We start from the raw sequence: 24407 nt of genomic DNA, 5'->3' as shown, positions 1-24407 counted from the left end.
TGCATTTTCCGATTTTTCCACGGACTTTCAATGGGTCCGCGAAAAAAAACGGAAAACGGCTACGGATGCACACAACGGTCGTGTGCATGAGGCCTTAGAGCTACACTTTTTGCAGTGAAACAGAAGTGATAGGAAATTACTTCAAGCCCATAGGAGTACTGCATGCACAAGTGTCACCTGCCAACTAGTCTAACTTTTGATTTTCCAAAACCTGTCACCTTTCCTGACATGTCTGTTTTAGCTAGTACTTGTATATCTCATGCAATAACGATTCTGGAGCATCTATTCTTATGACTGTATGTTGCACCATTCATTAATCCTTCTACAAGTTATTCTAATGGCCTGCAATTTGCATTGAAGATCCAGCTGGAAAGCACTGACTGAATAATGTCCTCAAAGAAGGAATAATAAAAAAGTGAACAATAAAAGATTGACACATCATAAAGTCATAAAAATAGATGCTCCAGAGTTGTTAGTACATAAGGAATGTAAGTACTTACTAAAACAGAGTTGTCAGGAGAGGTGACAGGTCCTCCATAGATTTGAAAGGTATAAAACAAAAAAACAAACACTAAAGTGCAAGTATGCAGAAGATAATGTTGGAACTGTCCAATTTCCAATGTTTAACCTGAAAAGCTGCACACTGTATTATAAGTGGCTACATGATGAGGCATGACAGCTCTAAAAAAACAGAGACTCTGAGTCATACAGTTATCCATGGCATAGTGTATCAGAAACAACGAAAACCCCTTTATCTCATGAGTCACAATGTAATAACGTTATCTGCTTTTCTTCAGTAGGTCTTAGTTACAATCAAACACAGATACACAGGGCAGACTTATCAATGTCTCACCGCTTTATACGGCACATTTGGCAGTCGTGGCGAAGCACATTGCTGAATCACTGCTGCACAAAATAAGGCAAAGAACAATAAACCGATGAAGCTCTTTTCCAAAACTGCTTCTATGGAACCCCAGGATCACAGTGATACACGTAAAACCACAAATACATTTTTAGGGTCCATTTACAAGACCGTACCCACAGATGCTTACGCCCAAGCAAACACCTTGGACCCTGTCATGTATCTGTTAAATGAATAATTTTGGTTTTCCCAAGCCAAGAATTCTTCCATAATATACAATGCATCTGGTGGTTTTCAGACTCTTTCACTTTTTTCACATTTTTTTGTTATGTTGCAGCCTTGTGCTAAAATAAAATAAAAAAATTAAGTCTCCCCCCCTTCATCATTCTGCACTCGATATCCCATAATGGCAAAGTGAAAACGGAATGTTTGAAATCTTTGCTAATTTAATGAAACAAAAAAAAAGTAAAAAGTATTCAGACCCTTTACTTGTCTTGTTGGATGGTAAACGTTCGCCCTAGTCTGAGATCTAGAGCACTCCAGATCAGGTTTCCAGATCAGGTAAAAATATCTTTGTACTTGTGCCATTCAACTCTCCCTCATCCCTGACCAGTCTCCATGTCCCAGCCGCTGAAAAAAACTCCCCCACAGCTTGATGCTGCCACCACCACCACCATGATTCACTGAAGGCATGTATTGGGCAGGTGATGAGCAGTGCTTGGTTTCCTCCAGACACGATGCTTACAATTGAGGCCAAAAAGCTCAAAGTTGGTTTCATCAGACTGAAGAATCTTGTTTCTCACAGTCTGAGAGTCCTTTGCAAACTCCAGGTGGGCTTTCATGTGTCTTTTGTTGTGCATTTTCATACGTATACAATATTATCTAATGACATTATAATCAAAATGAATGCTCATCTCATTGCCTTTAAGAATAAAATCAGCCTGAACCAAAGTTCTATTATGTGGCTGAGGAAGCCAAGATGAGTTCATGGCAAGTTCAGTTTATATAAAAATAATTGTGAACAAAAAACGGACATTGTATTTAAAAGTTATTACTAAAGATATAGGATTATCTGTAAGGAGTAAGCCAACTTCCTAAGACATGTCTGTCTGGAGGGAACAAGGTTATTTTATGGATAAGCAATGACGTGATAAGGATACATATCCTTGAGGCACACCTGCTGTATGAGGTTCAATTTATATATTCATAATTATATTATATATATATATCTCTGTATGGTATATTTAGTTTACAACATATGTTAATCAATAATGCATATAATGTGTTATCTATGTGTAACAATGTATCGATTTATATATATGTTATACCATGTATTTATCATTTAGAAGGTAATGTAGAAGGTACAGAAACATTGAAGTAAGTTTATGTTAATTGAATTTCTGAGAAGAGTAAATGTTATTTCAAAACAATAGTTACTCATGGATGTAGATAAGTGAAATGTACAAATTCCGATGCCAAGCATCAAAGCCGTTATATAAAATTTTCATCAAGTCAACCTATATTTCAAAAAGACAGGAGAAGACAGCCAACTCCAACAAGTCCAGGATAGGTAATTAAAAGTGTCAGGAAAAGACCTTCCTCAAAGATTTATATTAAGAAGGTCAACGAGGTCATGTGAACGTATTATTAGATATTTAATTTTAATGCTTAAAAGTTGTGATGTTTATCTGCAGTACCGCAGTGCCATCTGGAGGCAGATGGACAATATTATATTATTTCATTATTTGTTCTATACCATATTAGGAGTTAATATGACATCATGGTGTTATTAGCATGCGAATACACCCACCTTACCTGATTGGGAATCCCTAATCTAGAGGGGATGATTCTTAGATAAGGGGGGGAATAATTACTTGTGTGCGGAGCAGCAAGAGAGATCCATATAGATCCAGGGATCCATATTAAGCCATAGATCCATCCATTCATTCAATCAAAAAGAAAACTTTACCAGAAGAAACTTGGATTATTTTTTTGGATTACTAGGAAAGTTCTTCAGAACTGGTCCCATCTGAACTCTGTCTACCTTTGACCCGGTAACGGTATATAGCCAAGAGTTCCCATACTGTGGGAATATATAGTGTTAGGCGCCTCCATAATGCTGATTATTCCCTTAGCAAAGATGCATATTGTTAATGGAAGATCTGACATTATTTGAAAAGAGGACTAAACCCTTGGAAAGTTATTTTCCATAGTCTGATTGCTGAGCTGAATATTTTATCATATTAATATCATATATTTTTGATTGGTCATAGGAAAACAGAGTCAAGGGATAACAGTTATTTTCCTGTATATCCTCGTTTTATTGCTATAGCCTGTTTGATAAACAGAAGATCCTAAGTTTCTCTTGGTATATGAGTCTGTTTGTTAAAAGTATGACACTGGTTGTCATAAATCACTAAATCATACTGTGCTGATCAGATAGGGGTGTGTTAACACCACCGTGTGGTACATTTTGGGTGTTATTTTGTAACTTCATCATTTGTTTTGCAATTGTATTGATTTTATATTCTTTGTTTTATAATAAACAATATATATATTTTTGCATATACAATTGTCCCTTTGTTTCACTGCTTGCACAAATCAAATTAAGATACCCGATACTACAATTAATAACCTATCCCTTCATGGCAGGAACGGTAGTGGCAGCGGCATGACGTAGGTGTGCCGCGCTCCTCCTCCGGCTGCCTTCTCCTCTCGCTCCTGCCTCACCTCGCTCCTTGATGCAGATCTAAGATCCCAGTGAGTGCCGCCCCCTGGCCAGGCCTGGCTAGCCGAGCTCAGACGGCCTAGATGGGAGCTGAAGTTATTCTTACCTGCCGCCTATGATGATTCTCTGCATGCCGATTGTCCCAACCTGCTTCCTTTGGCCGGCCGCCTGCCGCGACTTGCTGTGACCAGCTGTATGGCGTCTCGTTGTCCTTGAGGTGCTTGGTGTCGGATTCTGGAGCTGGTAACCCACTTCCTATACTTCGGCTACTGCTTTATCCTCCTGCCGTTTGTTTGTTGGTATCTGGCTGCTTGCTTTACACTGCTGACTCTGTCCTGTTTGACCCGTCACCCGATGCCCGTTCCTGGCTGTGATCCGTTGCATGCTGTCTGGCTGCCTGCGAGGTGCTGGTAAGATACCAGATTAATTGAGGTCCGGCTCCTGTGGATGAAGTAGGGGTCCGGTGCCAGATGCCATGTGGATGAATTGGGTGTCCTAATGCATGGTTTGTGAATTTGCGGCCATCTGGCTGTGATCCGTTGCATGCTGTCTGGCCTCCTGCGAGGTGCTGGTAAGATACCAGATCAATTGAGGTCCGGCTCCTGTGGATGAAGTAGAGGTCCGGTGCCAGACGCCATGTGGATGAATTGGGTGTCCTAATGCACGGTTTGTGAATTTGCGGCCATCTTTTTTGTGTCTGTTTTTGGGCACCTGCGAATCCAGGGGCTACCATCTGTGCGAGGTCGCTGCGGTCATTGGAGTCTGGGGTCCTGACCTCAGGTGAACTGCCCCCCCTTGCTGTGCAAAGTACAGACGGTCAACTAAGGTCAATAAAGACCCTCCTTGCTTTACAGCTTCCTGGACCCTGCCTTATTTCTCCTTGGATGGACTGGCCCTGCTGATAACTTTATTTGCTAGTTGGAAGATTCGTGGGGCGCTCCGATATTGTATTTGTGTGGCTGAAAAGCCAAATTTTGGTGCTTTCAGATTGATCCTCAGAGGATGCGCCCACTGGTTATACTGTTTTTTCATCTCGTTTATGGAATATATAATGTAACGCTGTGCTTTAATAATCTGTTAAAGTTCAATAGGATATGTCCACTCATATCTATATGGTCGTTATATAACTGCTGGCAATTATATCATATTCCTCATCTGGGGAGACTAACCATTTAGTCCGAATTTACCCTGGGTTGCTGCTATTTATACCTGATTCAGCGTTTATCTGTTTGTCCATTGTGTATAGCTAATTAGTATTGTCCCCCCTTTTTCTAACTGGTCTTGCTAATATTGATGGGTGGTGCTCTGTATTTATATATATGAGATATTGCTGTTTGGGAACCTTGTATGCAGATACATTATACTGATTTTTATAAAAATGCCGCCAAAATATCGTAAATCAGGTGGTTTGACCTCTCCAAAAGGTGGATCAGGGGGGAGCCCTCAGGCTCGATTAGATAAATTTCTGAAGTCACCACCACCCAAAACTAGAGGAGGGGTACTGAGATCTGTTCTTCAGGTTGATTCAGGATCAGAGAACACGGAACGGTTAGAACAGGGTATATTAAAGACCAGTTCCCCCTACAGTGAAGGGTTTGAGAGCATTAATAATAAACTGCAGGACATACTGGGAGTGGTAAATGCTACTAGTACTTCGGTTGCAGAATTGGCCTCATCCCTCGCAGTAGTACAAGGGGACGTTACTATAATAAGAGACGAGATGATGAAGCTGAGGGCAAAGGTTAAGGAACTGGAAACCGTAGTCAAGTCTGTCATTGTAGAGAACGGGGTATTAAAGAACAGATTAGAAGAGGTAGATGAAGATCGCTCTTGGTTAAGAAAGAAAGTGGTAGAGCTGGATGATAGGTCTCGTAGATACAACCTGCGGTTAGTAGGCTTTCCAGAAGGGGTAGAACAGGATAATCCCGCAAAGTTTGTACAGAAGTGGTTGGTAGAAAGTTTGGGTCCAGATTATGATGTATCTTCCTTTTGTGTGGAAAGGGCACACAGAATCCCATTCAAAAAACCTCCTCCAGGTGCCCCCCCCTAGGGCAATTCTAGCAAAATTTGTTTGTTCAAAGGACCGGGATTGGGTTCTTAGACGCAAAAGAGAAGTATCAGAAACATATTTTGATAGTAACTTGATATCAATATTCCCTGACTTCTCCCGAGAGACTCAAAACAAAAGAAGATCCTTTTTTGAGGTGAAAAAAAGATTGATTTCAGCTAAGATCCAGTATTCTATGTTATATCCCGCTAAATTAAGAGTGGTACACAACGATTCTGTGCGCTTTTTCATCACACAGGCGGAGGCGGTGCAATGGCTGGATTCTAGAGGTTTGTGAAATAGTATGAAGAGGTGGCGAGGTGGGACGTTAGTGAGGGGAGGTGGCGGGGGGGAGGTTTGGTGGAAGGAGAGAGGTTGATGGGTATTGTCAAATGCCTTGTCTACCATGCAGGGGGGTTTTTGGGGGTGGGTTTTGGGGTGGGTTTTAGGGTGGGATTGGCTGCCGTTCTCTGTTTCGTGGTTGTGCGTGCCTCTCAGCTGAGACTGGGGATACTATTACTCATGTGATATGCCGTGTAATATTTTATTTTGGAATGTGAGAGGGTTGGGAGACAGAGTGAAGAGGACGGTGGTATTTGACCTTGTGGTTCGTCATCTCCCTGCGATTGTGGCACTACTAGAGACCCATGCAACAGTAGATAGGATTTATACATTGAAAAGGAAATGGGCTTCTCTGGATTACCACTCTTGTTACTCTTCTTATGCAAGAGGTGTTAGTGTATACATTCATCGAGGGATAGAGTTCCAACCGTTAGACAGTTCCATCGATAAAGAAGGGCGATATGTATTTCTCCACGGGTTTTGGAAAGGGCAGGAGGTGATACTGGCTTTTATTTATATACCCCCTCCATTTAAATCAATAGTTTTTTCACATTTAGCGCAATATATATCTACTAAAAATCATTGTGCCTTGTTGGTGGCAGGGGACTTTAATGCGGTTCTAGACCCTGAGTTGGATTGGTTCTCTTCACTTTCTGGGCGCGGATGCAGTGGGTCCCCTTTGACTGCTGTGTGCCAGGAGCTGGCGCTGGTTGATATCTGGCGCCACCTCTATGGCAATAAAAAAATCTTTTCATGTTTCAGCCAGTCATACGAGTCTATGTCCCGGATTGATTTGGCTTTTGCAAGTTGGGATCTGTGCGGTCGCGTCCTGAGGATGAAGTATGAACCTCATGGAATTTCGGATCACTCCCCAGTATTGATTGTGTTTGTGGAGGTTCCATCTCCAAGAAGAACTTTTAAATTGAACTCGCATTGGTTTGAGGTGATAGGGGAGCAATCCCGAGTAGACCAGGATATTCAAGAATTTTGGGGCTTCAACGTAGGGTCTACACACATCCATTATGTGTGGGATGCGTTGAAGGCCCATATTAGGGGTCTGTACTTTAATAAAATCCATAGATTCAGAAAAGAATCACGACGAAGGGAAAAACAACTGACAGACTCAATAAGGAGCTTGCGTGCCGCATTGATTGATTGTCATACGGAGCAACTTGTCACCCAATTAGGGGAGGCTAATTCTCAGCTTAAGACACTGTTATATAAAAAAGCACAACACAAACTGTTATTTCAAGGCCAGAATCGTTTTTGTGAGTCGGGTAAAACGGGTAGATTTTTGGCTCGTTTGGTGGCTAACCAAAGAGACGATACTAGTATAAAAGAAATCAGGAATTCACAGGGAATTGGAGTGAGATCTGCAGAGGAGATTAGAGAGGAATTTGTGAAATACTATTCTTCCCTTTATAAAGCTGAGTCTATGGTTGATCGTGCTGACATGGATCAATACCTTCAACAATTGGCGCTTCCCCAGGTAACTATCCAAGATAGAGAAATGCTGGATTCCCCTATTCTTTTGGAGGAACTCCAAGCGATTCTCCCGTCCTTAAAGTATAGTTCATCACCAGGCCCAGATGGTTTGCCGTTTGAAATCTATAGGTACCATGCCAAGTCCCTCCTCCCGATCCTTCTTCGGGTCTTTAATGAATCCTGCGCACTCGGCTCTTTACCACCATCATTTAGAGAGGCAGTGATTGTCTTGGTCTTGAAGAAGGATAAGGACCCATGCGATGTGGGGTCATATAGACCTATATCGCTCCTAAATACGGACTATAAGATCTTTGCAAAAATTCTGGCTGGTCGCCTGAAGAGGGTTATAGCCGGTCTGGTACACCCTGACCAGACGGGCTTTATCCCGGGCCGCCAGTTACAGCTGAGTATATATAGGGTCTACCTGAACTTGTCTGTTGGGGGTAGTGTGGACCACTCCATCCTGTCATTAGACGCCGCTAAGGCGTTTGACAGGATGGAGTGGCCTTTTTTGTGGGCAACGATGTCTCATTTTGGTCTTGGGAAATCTTTTTTGGAAAGGACTCAAATGTTATATGAACACCCGGTTGCATATATTAATATCAATGGTATTGGTACTTCTCCTGTTATGATGCGGAGAGGGATGAGACAGGGCTGTCCCCTGTCTCCTCTCCTCTTCGCGCTCTTTATAGAACCGTTGGCTTGTCGGATCCGGTTGGAGAATAGTATAGATGGTTTCGGGGTGGCGGGAGTGAGCGATAAAATTAGCCTATATGCAGACGATGTGATTCTGTTTCTGGATCAGGGTTGGAAAATCCTTCCCTATGTTATAGAGGTTATAGAATATTATGGTAAATTATCAGGCTACTTGATCAATTGGTCAAAGTCATCGCTCCTCCCGCTGAAACGGAAAGCTGTAGATGTGGGGAGCCGAGTTCGTGTTTTGGCTCCTAACGATACCTTAGATTACTTGGGGGTTAAGATCGGGGTTCCTATAAGTAGGTTCTGTGAGCTTAATCTGGTCCCAGTTTTGGATAAAGTCAGGATCAAAGTCGGTGCTTGGCGGAAATTGATACTGGCACAGACAGATCGAATTGCGCTGATCAAGATGATTATTTTGCCTATGGTTCTGTTTCCGATCTGTGCTTCCCCTGTTTGGATTGACGATATCTTCTTTCATAGATTGGAGACTTTGATTAATGATCTAATTTGGGGCAGGAAGAGGGTGCGTATAAAGCAGAGATATCTATGGTTGTCGGAGGCAGATGGTGGGTTGTCACTACCCTTTTTTCAAGGATATTATTTTTGTGCACAGATTCAGAGATGTTGTAACTGGAAAGAGAGTTTACTTTCACGGTATTTGAATAAAGTTATGGATACACCAATCGGGAATATTTTTTCATGTTTGGAAACAGGATCTATGGGAATGAGGAAACCCTTGTTGATCCCTTTATCAATACAGAGGGTGTGGAATAGGTTGAAGGAGTTCCTTAAAGTCCCTGGCCCGTTCGTTTTCACCCCATTGTGGGGGAACAGGGCGTTGGAGGAATTTTTCAAAATTACAGAATTTGGGTATTGGACACGTAATGGTATCAATGGGGTGTCTCACCTATTCCATTTAGGACATTTTAAATCACTTTTGGAATTTGGTTTTCATGATAGTTCCCCATTAGATGTATTTATGTATGCACGTTTGAAACATTTATTTGAAGCTTCTAGGAATAGGGGCAGTATTTTTCCACAAAAGAATATATTTTTTGATTATTGTGACGCCCAGAAGGATGAGAAGGTGAAATTATCCAGATTATACGCTAAACTCCGAATGGCACTGGCTACTGTAACACCTTTTAAAAGCCCAAGTAAATGGGAGCAAGAGTTGAATTGCCCTCCTTTACAGTGGCCCACTATCTATAGGAATGTGAGAAAGGCGACAGTTTCCAGTGCTCATAGACTAATTCAATTTAAGATCCTTCATAGACTGTATTATACGCCCAAAACCCAAGGAAAATTCCCTCAGAATAGGGACCGGGACTGTAGTTGTCCTAAATGTGGATATGTGAATGCGAGTTATGTCCATATGCTTTGGAGCTGTAGTAAAGTAAGACAATACTGGGATGAGGTTTTCTCTGCCCTTCAGAAGGAATCCTTAATGAACTATAACCCGGGGATCTTGATAGTGATCTTTGGAGACTATGGTTCAGAAACTGAAGTCCCCCCCCAGGTTAGACGGATCTGGATGAGAGGATTGATGGTCGCGAAAGCTATATTGGTCAGGCACTGGGGCTCTGTCTCCCAGCCCTCGTCAAGGGAGTGGGGTTTATACCTTCAACAAATTAAAATATATGAGGATATGGAAAGGAATCGGAGAGTTGCACGCAGAACCACGTAGAAATAAATTATTAATGTTTTTCTTTTTTCTTCTTTGGATGAATTGAGGGGAACGACAGCCAATGGGGGGGGGGATATAACGATGTTTACGAATTCTATTATATTATATACATGGATGTGATGGTTATGTTATATATTGTTATATATTATACACTAATGTGATTGACACTGGTCTATGTACTAATTTTATGTGTTTTCTAAAATTAAAATAAAGATAATTTATAAAAAATAAAAAAAAGATACCCGATAAAAAGAACTTAGAGGTGTGTTTATGTCCGCCCGAAGGATAATATCATTTTATGGTTTTTTTTTTATCCTCTCTTTTATATGAAGATTCTTTTTATATAGAAGATATATGACACTTTTACTGAGGAGAGTCTTCTTTCTGGCCACTCGGCCATAAAGCCCAGATTGGTGGAGTGGTGCAGTAATAGTTGACCTTCTGGAAGTTTCTCTATCTGCACACAGGATCTTTGGTGCTCAGCCAGAGTGACCACTTAAGTGTCATTGCAAAGGGTCTGAATACTAATGTCCACGCAAAATAAAAAATATATATTTTTAAAACACTAGCAAAAATTTCTAAAATTCTGTTTTTACTTTCTCCTTATTGAGTTCAGATTCATAGGGGAAAACTTGAATTTTTTTGACTTTAGCACAAGGCCACAACATAACAAAATGTGAAAAAAAAGTGTATGTGAAATGTGAAAAAAATTGGAAAAATGTAAAAAAAAAAGGGGTCTGAATTCTTTCCGAACGCATTGTATGTGGTCAATTTTTGAAATCTTGTTGGGGAGGTTGGTTTGTTCCACCTAAGTGTGCTCTCCTTCACTTATTGGACCCTGTCCTGAAGATAGGAGAGGGTTGGGTCCCAGAGTAGGGATCCACACCTATTTACATATGTGGCATATCCGAGCGATATGCCATAAATGTTGAGATGGAAATACCCCTTTAAGGTAGTGACCAAATGAAGAAAAATGTGCTGTGGTGCATTTCACACCATTATTTTTCTGCCCCACCCCAGGTTACAGTCCTGGTACTGCCGCTGGTGGGGAGTGAGCCCAACCTGCAAATTACTTCATAAATTCAGAATGGTTTGATAGTGGAGCAGTTTCCAGGTTCTCTTCTCCAACAGTTGTCAAAATGTATTCTTTTCACAGTTTTCAATTTAGATGGGGTGAGGTAACATCTCGAGATGTTTAAGGGAGTTAGTTCTCTTGGAGTGTAACAGAGCATCAAGTGCCATGGGAGTTATTATATATTAAAGATATCTCCTTATAAGTAAAGCTGGCCTCAAGATCTAACTCCCAAGCATAGACATAGAGGTGCCTATTAGGCAGGTTAAAGGACTGGAGGTGTCTATACACCCTGGAAAACAGGTGTGAAAGAGGTGAGCTCTAGAATCCAAGGTCTCAAAAGGCACAAGAAGACTCATATAGGGTAAACCATATGATATCTGGTTACCCCCTGATTGGTGGACAAAAAGTATTCCCACCTTACCAAGGGAATTATAGTCTGTGTCACTTTAAGACATCTTACACTTTATCGCAATGTGTTTGGGTAAAGGCGTCTCTGAGACAGGTGTTTTGGTGGCTGGCAGCACCCTGCTGCTCCTGGATGGGAGGGCCCTTTAGTGTGTTGATTAGGGCACTTAGTGGTATATGTACCAGTTCCAGTGACCAGTGTTGGGACGCTGATTTGTTGTTATATCAATCACCCACATGGGCTAGGACTGGTATTTAAGGGAGGATGGTGTTCCCTTCCCTCCAGTGTCAGAGCAGCGGCGGCAACAGTTGGCTGTCACTGAGCAACCCTGGGTTGGGGCCTTACGGCTGAGGGAAGCTAGGCCCAAATCTGGATAGAGCAGCTACAGGAGGAGGCTCCAGAGGGAGACAATTATTGTGGCCACGAGATTAAATGGTCTGCTGGCTGGTTATTCACAAATTTGTGACTCTGGGGCTATGTGAGCAGAACTGTTCCTGCTTTTGATTAGGATTGTGCCCGAAGTCTACCTGGACAGGAGGCGTTTTCTGCAAGAATGCCTCTGTAGGTCTTTCCTCCATCTGGTACTCTGCTCAATGTGTAACTGTGTAAACCTGTGCCAGTTAAGCCTTACTCACCCCCCCTAACTTTTTGTTAGATATGCATGAGCTCTACCTCTTTCTTACAATATCAGCAACCTACATTGTATAGGGCACATTGGTAAAGACTTCCTTTACTGTTCTGTGGTATGCATTTTTTTCTATACATTGAATACCTTTGTAGTATTATTACTCTTAAAGGGTCACTGAGTTCTCATTAAACTTCTGATATTTCATACAGACATATTAAATGTTTTCAATATGTGAGAGAGAATCTAAATCGCACATCCTCATAACTATGCTTTTGATATAACAACTGTTTAAAACTGCAGCAAGATAAAACATGGCTCTACAGCACTATTATCAATCTATTGCGATGCACTATTAGGAGGCATTAGTATACAGTTTAATCAAAGAGCATAGGCCCACTTACCACGACAAGGTTGCCTCTTCAAGTGGGGACCTACTCTAACTTTGGCGCGGCACTGTGAGGCGACTATCGCGCCCCCACACCGCTCCAGCAGGCAATGGGACTCAGCAGCCACACAGCATCCCCACTTGAAGAGGCAACCTTGTCGCGGTAAGTGGGCCTATGCTCTTTGATCAAACTGTATACTAATGCCTCCTAATAGTGCATCGCAATAGATTGATAATAGTGCTGTAGAGCCATGTTTTATCTTGCTGCAGTTTTAAACAGTTGTTATATCAAAAGCATAGTAGTGAGGATGTGCGATTTAGATTCTCTCTCATCCCCACCGATCGCTAGAAAGAGGAGAAAGAAGTGGTCACATATTGCACTCTCTCTACTCTCTGCAGGAGATGAAGTGAGAGAGACTCAATAGAAAGTCTATGGGCCTGTCTTGATTCCGTCCCCTAGCGAGGAAAAAGTGCTTCTCTCTCCTCATTTTAGCAATCAGTGTGGGTCTCGTCACTCAGACCCCCACTGATTAAAACCTTTGATATGTCTCTATGACCTATCAAAGGTTTTATGAAAACTCAGTGACCCTTTAATAAAACATAAAAGAATAAAAAATAAAAAATAGATAGATAGATAGATAGATAGATAGATATAGACAGACAGGGGGACAGACAGATAGATAGATATATAGATAGATAGATAGATAGACAGGGGGACAGATAGATAGATAGATAGATAGATAGATAGATAGATAGATAGATAGATAGATAGATGATAGATAGATAGATAGATAGATAGATAGATATAGACCGACAGAGGGACAGATAGACAGATAGATAGATAGATAGATAGATAGATAGATAGATAGATAGATAGATAGATAGATAGATAGATAGATAGACAGGGGGACAGATGGACAGATAGATAGACAGATAGATAGACAGATAGATAGTTAGATAGATCGAAAGATAGACAGATAGATAGATAGATAGATAGATAGATAGATAGATAGATAGATAGATAGTTAGATAGATAGATAGACAGATAGTTAGATAGCTCGATAGATAGCTAAATAGATAGATAGCCATTTCCTGAAGATCGCGTATATCATTTACTGCCGTACAAGAAGGTAACGCCTATTTGGATTGAGATGACGTGTTTGCATTTAGTCAACCTGTTTCTGACCCCAAACGTTCATAACAACTCACACCTTCATCACAGGCATGACATGGAAAAGTCTACCTGTCTCACAAGAAACATGTCTCAGTCACCTATGCAGCATTATCATGGGGGGAATTCTTTTACCTCAATTACCAGAAACTTTTCTATACTGCCAATGTAATGCCATATATTGTATTACCAGAAACTGCACTGCTAGTGTTATACCATATACTACCAGTAACCCCCCTGCACTGCCAGTGTAATCCCATACATTACCATAAACTGGACTGCACTGCCAGTGTAATCTCACATATTACCAGAAAACCTACTGCACTGCCAGTGTAATCCCATACATTACCATAAACTGGACTGCACTGCCAGTGTAATCTCACATATTACCAGAAAACCTACTGCACTGCCAGTGTAATCCCATACATTACCATAAACTGGACTGCACTGCCAGTGTAATCTCACATATTACCAGAAAACCTACTGCACTGCCAGTGTAATCCCATACATTACCATAAACTGGACTGCACTGCCAGTGTAATCTCACATATTACCAGAAAACCTACTGCACTGCCAGTGTAATCCCATACATTACCATAAACTGGACTGCACTGCCAGTGTAATCTCACATATTACCAGTAACCCCCCTGCACTGCCAGTGTAATCCCATACATTACCATAAACTGGACTGCACTGCCAGTGTAATCTCACATATTACCAGAAAACCTACTGCACTGCCAGTGTAATCCCATACATTACCATAAACTGGACTGCACTGCCAGTGTAATCTCACATATTACCAGAAAACCTACTGCACTGCCAGTGTAATCCCATACATTACCATAAACTGGACTGCACTGCCAGTGTAATCTCACATATTACCAGTAACCCCCCTGCACTGCCAGTGTAATCCCATACATTACCATAAACTGGACTGCACTGCCAGTGTAATCTCACATATTACCAGAAAACCTACTGCACTGCCAGTGTAATCCCATACATTACCATAAACTGGACTGCACTGCCAGTGTAATCTCACATATTACCAGAAAACCTACTGCACTGCCAGTGTAATCCCATACATTACCAGAAAACCCACTGCACTTCCAGTGTAATCTCATAAATTACCAGAAACTCCACTGCACTACCAGTGTAGTCCCATACATTACCATAAACTGGACTGCACTGCCAGTGTAATCTCACATATTACCAGAAATCCTACTGCACTGCCAGTGTAATCCCATACATTACCATAAACTGGACTGCACTGCCAGTGTAATCTCACATATTACCAGAAATCCTACTGCACTGCCAGTGTAGTCCCATACATTACCATAAACTGGACTGCACTGCCAGTGTAATCTCACATATTACCAGAAATCCTACTGCACTGCCAGTGTAGTCCCATACATTACCATAAACTGGACTGCACAGCCAGTGTAATCTCACATATTACCAGAAATCCTGCTGCACTGCCAGTGTAATCCCATACATTACCAGAAAACCCACTGCACTTCCAGTGTAATCTCATATATTATCAGAAACTCCACTGCACTGCCAGTGTAGTCCCATACATTACCATAAACTGGACTGCACTGCCAGTGTAATCCCATACATTACCAGAAACCACAATGTGCTGCTACTAAACTCCCATATATTATCAGCTGAAACCCCACTGCACTGCTAATCTAATGTCATGTATAACAAGAAACCCCACTGCACTGCTAGTGTAATCTCATATATTGCCAAAAATCCCACCATACTGCTAGTGTAATCCCATACATAACCTGAAACAATGGTAGTGTGAACAGACCTTAAAATCTCCTAACAAATGATGGGTTACTTTAATCCCCATCACAAACTCCCCCCCCCCCCCAAAAAAAAAAATCAATGCAGATTTTTATCTGGGCAGTGTAAAAAGAATATTGGTAAGTGTAATGCTCATGCACATTATTATTATTATTATTATTATTATTATTATTATTAGCCCCATTAAAGGGCTTCTGTCACCCCCAAAACACATTTTTCATTTTTGGGCTTGTTAAAATCCTTATTGAACGACTATTCCCTATATAGGGCTCTTACCTTGGTCTGTGGCTTCATTTCATTAAAAATCAATTTTAAAATATGCAAATGACTTCACTACCAGCAAGTAGGGCGTCTACTTGCTGGTAGCCTCCGCATCCTCCTTTTAAAAAAACGCCCCTCTCCTCCTGTTGATTGACAGGGCACTCCCTCAGTGCGCCTGCGCCGATGATGTCACCGAAAGAGAAGACGTCATCGGCGCAGGCGCACTGAGGGAGTTCTGAGGAGGCGAGCCTCCTTCTCTCAGAGCGCCTGCGCCGAATGAAGACAGGCGCGGGATTTGAAATGCTGACAGGGCCAGCCGGAGGAGGAGAGCACTCGCTGGCCCTGTCAATCAACAGGACGAGGGGGCGGTTTTTTAAAAGGAGGATGCGGTAAGAGCCCTATATAGGGAATAGTTGTTCAATAAGGATTTTAACAAGCCCAAAAATGAAAAATGTGTTTTGGGGGTGACAGAAGCCCTTTAAGTACAAGAAGCATGCCCCCTATGTAAACCAACCGACCGAGCAAGAGCAACATGGGTGCAATCCACGGTGCAGGGTGCAGAATCTGCATAGATGGCACGCTTTCCCATAGCGATTTGGACAGGAGATTAGTGGCATTCTCAGCAGGCATATAGGCACATGCCGGGTTGTTTTCTTAAGGCACTTAAGGGAGCTGTCCTGGGACAAAAAGTACTTTAAGACCTCATGCATACGATCGTTGCCTGGCTGTGCCCATATTGTGGCCGAAAACAGCGGGTCCGCGGTATACAGACACCAGCCATGTGCACACCGTATTGCGGATGCGGACCTATTCACTTGAATAAGTCCGCAATCCAGAAGGTGCGGTGCGGAATGGAGGCACCGCACCCCATGGAAGCACTACGGAGTGCTTCAGGGGGGTTTCTCTCCGTGCCTCTGCACCGCAAAAAAGTAGAACATGTGAGAACGGATCACGGACTCATTCAAGTTGAATGAGTGTGGATCCGTCTGCGGCAGCTGCACGGATGGTGCACGTGCATTGGGGACTGCAATTGGAACGGCCGGCACACATTTGCGTGCATGAGGCCATAGTCTGATTTATTCAATTGTGTGTAAAATGTGAGTGTATGTCCATGCATAATGATCATCTGTGTACATGTGTGTGTTTCCGCATGGATGCCTGTGTATGTGTGTGTTTTCTAGATGTCAGTGTATAATCTTTGTGTGTGTTCTTCACATGGATACCTGGATATAATGTGGGTTTGTACATGGAGGTCTGTGTATTTATGTTTGTGTATGAATACCTGTGTGTGTTATGGATGTCAGTGTATAGTGTGTGCATGTATGCTTGTGTATGGCTATGTATAGTGTGTGCATGTATGTGTATGGCTATGTATAGTGTGTGCATGTATGTGTATGGCTGTGTACAGTGTGTGTATGGCTATGTATAGTGTGTGCATGTATGTGTATGGCTATGTATAGTGTGTGCATGTATGTGTATGGCTGTGTACAGTGTGTGTATGGCTATGTATAGTGTGTGCATGTATGTGTATGGCTGTGTATAGTGTCTGCATGTATGTGTATGGCTGTGTATAGTGTGTGCATGTATGTGTATGGCTGTGTACAGTGTGTGCATGTATGTGTATGGCTGTGTACAGTGTGTGCATGTATGTGTATGGCTGTGTACAGTGTGTGCATGTATGTGTATGGCTGTGTACAGTGTGTGCATGTATGTGTATGGCTGTGTACAGTGTGTGCATGTATGTGTATGGCTGTGTACAGTGTGTGCATGTATGTGTATGGCTGTGTACAGTGTGTGCATGTATGTGTATGGCTGTGTATAGTGTGTGCATGTATGTGTATGGCTGTGTACAGTGTGTGCATGTATGTGTATGGCTGTGTACAGTGTGTGCATGTATGTGTATGGCTGTGTACAGTGTGTGCATGTATGTGTATGGCTGTGTACAGTGTGTGCATGTATGTGTATGGCTGTGTACAGTGTGTGCATGTATGTGTATGGCTGTGTATAGTGTGTGCATGTATGTGTATGTTGGTCTGTGTATAGTGTGTGCATGTATGTTTGTGTATGAATACCTGTGTGTGTTATGGATGTCAGAGTATAGTGTGTATCCTTCTGTATGGCTGTGTATAGTCTGTGCATGTATGTGTATGAATACCTGTGTGCTATGTATACCAGTGTATAGTGTGTGTGTGTGTGTGTGTGTGTATATATATATATATATATATATATATATATAGTGTGTGCATGTATGTGTATGGTTGTATATAGTATGTGTATGGCTGTGTATAGTGTGTGTATGTATGTGTATGGTTGTATATAGTATGTGTATGGTTGTATATAGTGTGTGCATGTATGTGTATGGCTGTATATAGTATGTGTATGGCTGTGTATAGTGTGTGCATGTATGTGTATGGTTGTATATAGTATGTGTATGGCTGTGTATAGTGTGTGTATGTATGTGTATGGTTGTATATAGTATGTGTATGGCTGTGTATAGTGTGTGCATGTATGTGTATGGCTGTGTATATTGTGTGCATGTATGTGTATGGCTGTGTATATTGTGTGCATGTATGTGTATACCTGTGCCCTATGTATACCAGTGTATAGTGTGTGTGATGTGTGTATATATAGTGTGTGCTGAGGTCAGTCACTGCATACATACTGAGTGATCAGATTTCTCGGGGTCAGGACAGCACAGAGAGCCGTGCGGGCAGTACCTGGATCGTGTGCCCCTGGGCGGATGATGCCACTGGTCCTCCGACCAGCTTACAGTACAGGTCCACCCTGGGCTGGGTGCCCCCTGCCCCGCTCTCTTCCTCTCCGCAGGTCGCTGTCGCCCTGATCTGGGCTCCTTCTGCCAGGTTGAAGGAAGGTGGGTGCAGACTAAATCCAGTGCTGGCTCCTCCAAACTCCTGGCCGCGTCCCCCGGGCAGCAGGGAGAGCAGAAGTGCAGATGCCAGCAGTGCCCCTGCCAGCCCCGGGCAAGGAGGGCTCCGGCCCCGCAGCACCATAGTCCTGAGGAGATGTGCCCGATGGCAGCCCTATATCCCCGCAGCCATTCCGTGCTCCCTCCGTGCTGCTGTCAGCGCTGGAAAACAAAGCAATAGAGAGGCTGCCCCCTGTGCCCGGCCCCGGGTGTGAAGGACACTCCCCCAGCAGCAACCTGCCCGCCCGGGTCATCTCAGCGCCGGGAGGCTGTGCCGGGCTGCAGGTGAACACCGTCTATCGTCCCCCATAGCAGAGGCTGACTAGAAATGTGCCAGCTGCCATGTCATTATTTCTCATAGTCCTGAGAAGTTCCAGGTACAGGGATATTCCTTGTGTGAAGCTCCTCCAGCCCTGAGGGGGCGCCACAGGCTGAGGAGGACCCACTATGTCAAGGCTGCACATCTCAATGATGGGATTGTTTCAGTTATTCTCATGTATGAGGTGTAGTCTCGCAAACAGTGTATGAGGCATTTACTGTGCCTCCATATGTAAGCCCTGGAAGGGGTGAAGAGCCCTGTACACAAGGTACCACACTAGAGAGTCCTCTGTTCACTGGCATACAGGTCCACCATGTGCATGTGTAGTACCCCAGACCTGGGCGACTACAATTTGTTATGTACTTTATTGTTTACTTCTGGCACTTTCTACCAGCACGGAATGGTTGGCAGGAACACAGCTAACCACCCTGTTCCTCCTCTCATGGTAAGGTGGAGTTCCTGTCCAGAGACAGAGAGGAAAGAGGAAGCACACATCAGAGCTCCTGCTTCCTCCAAGCCTCAAGTGAAGTCCTGAGACGCTAGACAGCAGAGTGAACTGCTACAACCGGCAATATGAGGGTTTTCCGAGATTAATACTGATGACCTATTCTGATTGGGAGGTCCGACACCCAGGACTCCCGCCGATAAACTGTTTGAGAAGGCAGCGGCACTCCTGTGAGCGATAGGGCCTTCTCTGTGCTCACCAAGCCTAGCACTGTACATTGTATAGCGGCTGTGCTTGGTATCATAGCTCACCCCCATTCACTTCTATGGGGTTGATCTGCACCTAGGTCATGTGACCAATAAACGTGTGGTCAAAGCTGGAGAAGGCCGTGGTGCTACTGCGAGCGCCACTGCTTCTCCAACAGCTGATTTGTGGGGGTCCCGGGTGTCCAGAGGATAGGTCATCAGTATTAAGGTCTCAGAAAACCCCTTTAGAGAGGACCTTTCACTACAATAAAAAAAATCTAAACTAAGCATACAGACATGGAGAGCGGCGCCCAGGGATCTCCCTGCACTTACTATTATCCCTGGGCGCCGCTCCGTTCTCCCGATATAGGATCCGGTATCTTCAGATTTTCGGCCCAACTGGAAGGAGCCTGCCGGCGTCTCCTTCTCCCAGGCTGTAGCGCTGGCCAATCGCAGCGCTCAGCTCATAGCCTGAGAGAAAAAAAAAACTCTCAGGCTATGAGCTGAGCGTTGCGATTGGCCAGCGCTACAGCCTGGGAGAAGGAGACGCCGGCAGGCTCCTTCCAGTTGGGCCGAAAATCTGAAGATACCGGAGCCTATACCGGGAGAACGGAGCGGCGCCCAGGGATAATAGTAAGTTCAGGGAGATCCCTGGGCGCCGCTCTCCATGTCTGTACGCTTAGTTTAGATTTTTTATTGTAGTGAAAGGTCCTCTTTAAAGACATTGCTGACAGCTGAGGGTTTCAGCCAAGACACCCATCGCATAGAACGTTACTAGGCCAGTACCACCTGTCTCCATCTCATCTGCCTCCATAACCTTGCTGGTGCCAGAGAGGATGGGCACTTAAAGCCTGCTGCTACTCTTTGTATTTGAAGTTCTACGTTGTGCTTAGTAAAAATAATTTGTTATGTTTATTTCTGGCCTCATTCTTCGGGGATCCCCGGGGAGCAATGGCCTGAGGTAGGACACAGTGACACTACACTTCATGAGGGCAACTACGACTCCCATCTTCTGCACTGGATCGTCTATGGCTCGCTGCATAGGAAGCAGGTTAACCTATCAGTATAAGGGTCCTTCCTAATATCAGTGTGAAGGCTCCTTCCTACCTGATTGGTGGGGAGGCCAGCCACGTGACTCCCCCACTAAGGGTACTTTCACACTTGCGTTGTGAAGATCCGGCAGACAGTTCCAGCGACGGATCAGTAATTACGTGTGCAAATGGATAGCATTTGTAGACGGATCCGGATGCAGATCCGTCTAACAAATGCATTGAAACTCCGGATCCGTCTCTCAGGTGTCATCCGGAAAAACGGATCTGATATTTATTTTATTTGCATTTTTAAAGGTCTGCGCGTGCCGTTTTGCCGGAACACTTGGTGCCGGATCTGGCATTAATGCATTTCAATGAAAAATAATGCCGGCATTCCGGCAAGTGTTCCGCAATTTTGTATGCTGCGGTATTTTCTACGGCCAACTGCCGTAAGAGTGACTAAACTGATGCATCCTGAACGGATTGTTCTCCATTCAGAATACATTAGGATAAATCTGATCAGTTTTTTCCCGGTATTGAGCCCCTAGGACCGAACTCAATTCCGGAAAACATTAACGCTAGTGTGAAAGTACCCTAATCCCGACAATGGGTTGGTTCTATAGCTAACCATTAGAGGAGATTGGCCGTGAAGACAGGGTTGCAGGGAAACATGTAGATACAACTAGTTTTGGTGTTGTCAATGTGACAGGATAAGATATCAATTGTGTAAGAGTGACCATGAATGGCAATGACTGACAAGCAAATGTGATAAGACGTGAGTGACAAAGTGCATGTGACCCGCTGGGTGAGCAGACATTTAGGGCGGTGTTCCTCCTGCAGTCTTTTTTCCCTCCTTGTTGACCAGTCTGAGCTTGCGAGATGCCTTACAGTTGGAATAAGTGCTTTATATCTATAGGGAATCTTCAGTGATTCTTCTCCCGGGCCCGGCTTGTTTTTAAACGGCATATTCTCATGAATGCTGCAGCGGTCCAGAGTACAACATAGCTGCCGCCAGGGTCTGGCCAGCATGAGGCTCCTGGCAGTTACCATTTAAAGCGGTTGTGCCAAGTTTTTAAGTTATCAACCAGCTGATTCATGGAGGTCTGGTAGCTAGGACCCCCACCGATCACCAGAACAGGGGTCCCGTTCTGATGGAGCGGCTGGTCATGCAATTGCACTGCCGCTCCATTTATTCATTTGAGTACAGGGCTCGGTTATCTCCCATAGACAGTGAATACAGCGGCAGTGCACATGCACAACCTGGCACTCCATCAGAAGAGGGTAATGGGACCCCTATTCTGGTGATCGGTGGGGGTTCCAGCAATTGAACCCCCAGGAATCAGCTAGTTAGTCCCCTTTCCTGTGGATAGGGGATAACTTAAAAACAGGCCCAACCTCTTTAAATTACCTGTGGGAAATCCTGCACCTACATTTATCGTACACTTGTTATCAGAAGATTAAAAAATCTTTATTCTGTCCACTGATATCCATCATGAATGGTCATCAGACCATGCTGTACCTGCGCTCTCTGGACTTTGTGTGGCTGTCATGGCCCATAAACAGGTAGGAACTAGTGTTAGGGATCACTCATAGAGGTGACCTTGACGTGGTGAGTGGCTTATTACGCTTTGGCCAAAATGTACACCAATGCCTCATTCAACATCCAGCATGGAGGCAGGGCAGAGTGCTGGTTGCAGAGTGCTATTGCATTTGTGTTCTTTTCTTAGTAGCAATTCTTACCTATTCGGAGTAGTATTTTGACTGTGAGTCATTCTGTGGCACCATATCTGACGTTCTGACCAACATCTGATAATTTCTACATCGAGCCCCCGATTGGTTGATGCAGGTGATCAGGTGACCTAAATACATGGCCGCTGCCTGCATGGGTCATTGTAAATCTGACAGATGATAAGATTAGTTCCCAGCAGCAGGGGATTAGAAGTGAGACCGTGAGGGGAACCAAAACCTCAAATAACTGGTCGATATGTGCCGATTCACAAGCCAATGAGTGCCATTGAGCTTCCACTGAAGTTCTGATAATGCGACCTCACAGTTACTGTACATGGTCCTTCTGGCGAAGAGGAGCAGCCAGCCCTGGAAATTTTAGTTGGTGGTAAGCCGCAGCAATGTACTTGATCCCTTCACTATGCTGCTCGCCTGCTTCCATATTAGTGGTGGCGCAGGGATCTTGACAAAAAAGCCTATATAATAAGAAATATATTAGACTGGGAACCACTGCTAAGGAGACTGGATGAGGGGGCACAAAGGCCAGGTGATTACCAACCAAACTGGGTCAGTTGACATGCATGACCCCCCCTTTCTTGATGAGAATTGTGGTGGTAGTTATGGTAAGCAATGTGGATGTGTCTTGGGACAATCAGTTCCCCACAGTGACAGTTTGGGACATGTGGGAGTCTGAGATTTTCCATACTGTGCTACTGTAACTACTGTAATTAGATGGCAGCGAAGTGTAAGAGACTGGTCTGGATAGGAACATCGTATGGTGTCACTCACCAGCACCTGCCCACCACTGCCTTCTGAAGCCAGGAGCGACTGAGGAGCAGCGGAAAGGGAAACGTTTTTACTATGTTTATGGCCGTTTTTACGTGAGAGCCATGGTTAGATATTGAGCAATAATTTTTTTTTAAACATATGACTAACAATAAACCAATTTTACAATATTTTAAAATGCTACTTGGCAGTGATATTCTGCTGTGGCATGTCTGGTGCATAGTTGTAAGAAGCTCAATACTGATCCATATCCTTCAGACGCAAGACTTATCTTTTTTATTTTTATTTTATAGGTGATTTTTGCATACACATGAATGGGTTGTCTTAAGGTCAGAAAGAGCAGAGATTTAAATATATAAAATTACTCTTTTCCAAAAAAACACCATATCAATCTACTCAGCAACTTCTGTTTTATAAGATGTGACCTGCAGCTTGTATTTCCCAGTTACAGGTCCCAGTGAAACTCCCTCTGCAGTTTTGTGTTAATGGAGAATACTGTATATTCAGTATGAGAATCTAGAGTAATGTTTTACCATTTACTTAGATTTTCCAATTTTTGTAAATTCTTTTTTCAGTTGAAATGTTGGATTGTTTAGTGTCTTTTGCAGTAATGTAACTGGGACCTCATAGATAGACCTGCAATGGGGCTGCTCTTGGCTTTTCTAGGTTTGTTCACTTCTCTCCTCTAAAGAGTGTCTTTTTTCTGCACAGATTTTGTGCAGAAAATCTGCTGCATAATACAGTACCAGCAAACTGAATGAGATTTGAAAAATCTAATGCACACATGTCAACTGTTTGTGCGATTCGACACCTTATGTAGAGTTCAATGGATTATTAACATAAGCAGAACGTGTGCCCATGGACCCATACAGATGCAGCAGAGACCAATTACCTGTTTGCCCCCATAGCTGCTATTATTTTTGGTAAAAGAAAAATCACTGAAAAAAATTTACGAACTTAAAGGGAACCTGTCGTCAACTTTATGCTGACTGTACTGAGGGCAGTATAACATAGGGACAGAAATGCTGATTTCAGCGGTGTGTCACTCATCAGCTAAAAGTAAGTGGTTGCTGAGAACCAGCATCATAATCATTGCAGCCCAGGCCTTGAGAAGAGTCCAGTCTACCTGAGAAGAGTCCTGGTTATCCATAATCTCCTGCTCTCCCCGTCCATCTGCTGATGATTGGCAGTTCTCTCCTACAGAAAAATGGAGAAAACTAGGTAGAAGCCGGTCAGTCATCAGCAGGTGGGCAGGAGAGCAGGAATTCATGGATAACCAGGACTCTTCTCAGGTGGCCGTGATTGTGATGTTGGTCCTTGGCAACCACTTACTTGTAACTTA

At 43.5% G+C, this 24407-nt stretch overlaps 1 protein-coding gene across 1 annotated transcript in view; it reads right to left on the bottom strand.

Annotated features, from left to right (window-relative positions):
- LAMA3 (laminin subunit alpha 3) overlaps positions 1 to 18697 on the bottom strand; it is a 248482-nt gene extending 229785 nt beyond the window's left edge. Inside the window, exon 1 of the mRNA XM_040434293.1 lies at positions 18306 to 18697. Coding sequence (XP_040290227.1) covers positions 18306 to 18599 — 294 coding nt within the window. The 5' untranslated portion in view covers positions 18600 to 18697. The remainder of the gene's footprint in view (positions 1 to 18305) is intronic.
- Between the last annotated feature and the right edge of the window lie 5710 nt (positions 18698 to 24407).

This window comes from Bufo bufo, chromosome 5 (assembly GCF_905171765.1).
Source record: "Bufo bufo chromosome 5, aBufBuf1.1, whole genome shotgun sequence".
Lineage (NCBI taxonomy): Eukaryota > Metazoa > Chordata > Amphibia > Anura > Bufonidae > Bufo > Bufo bufo.
The sequence above is the reverse complement of the archived record's forward strand: the minus strand, read 5'-3'. Positions and strand labels throughout refer to the sequence as shown.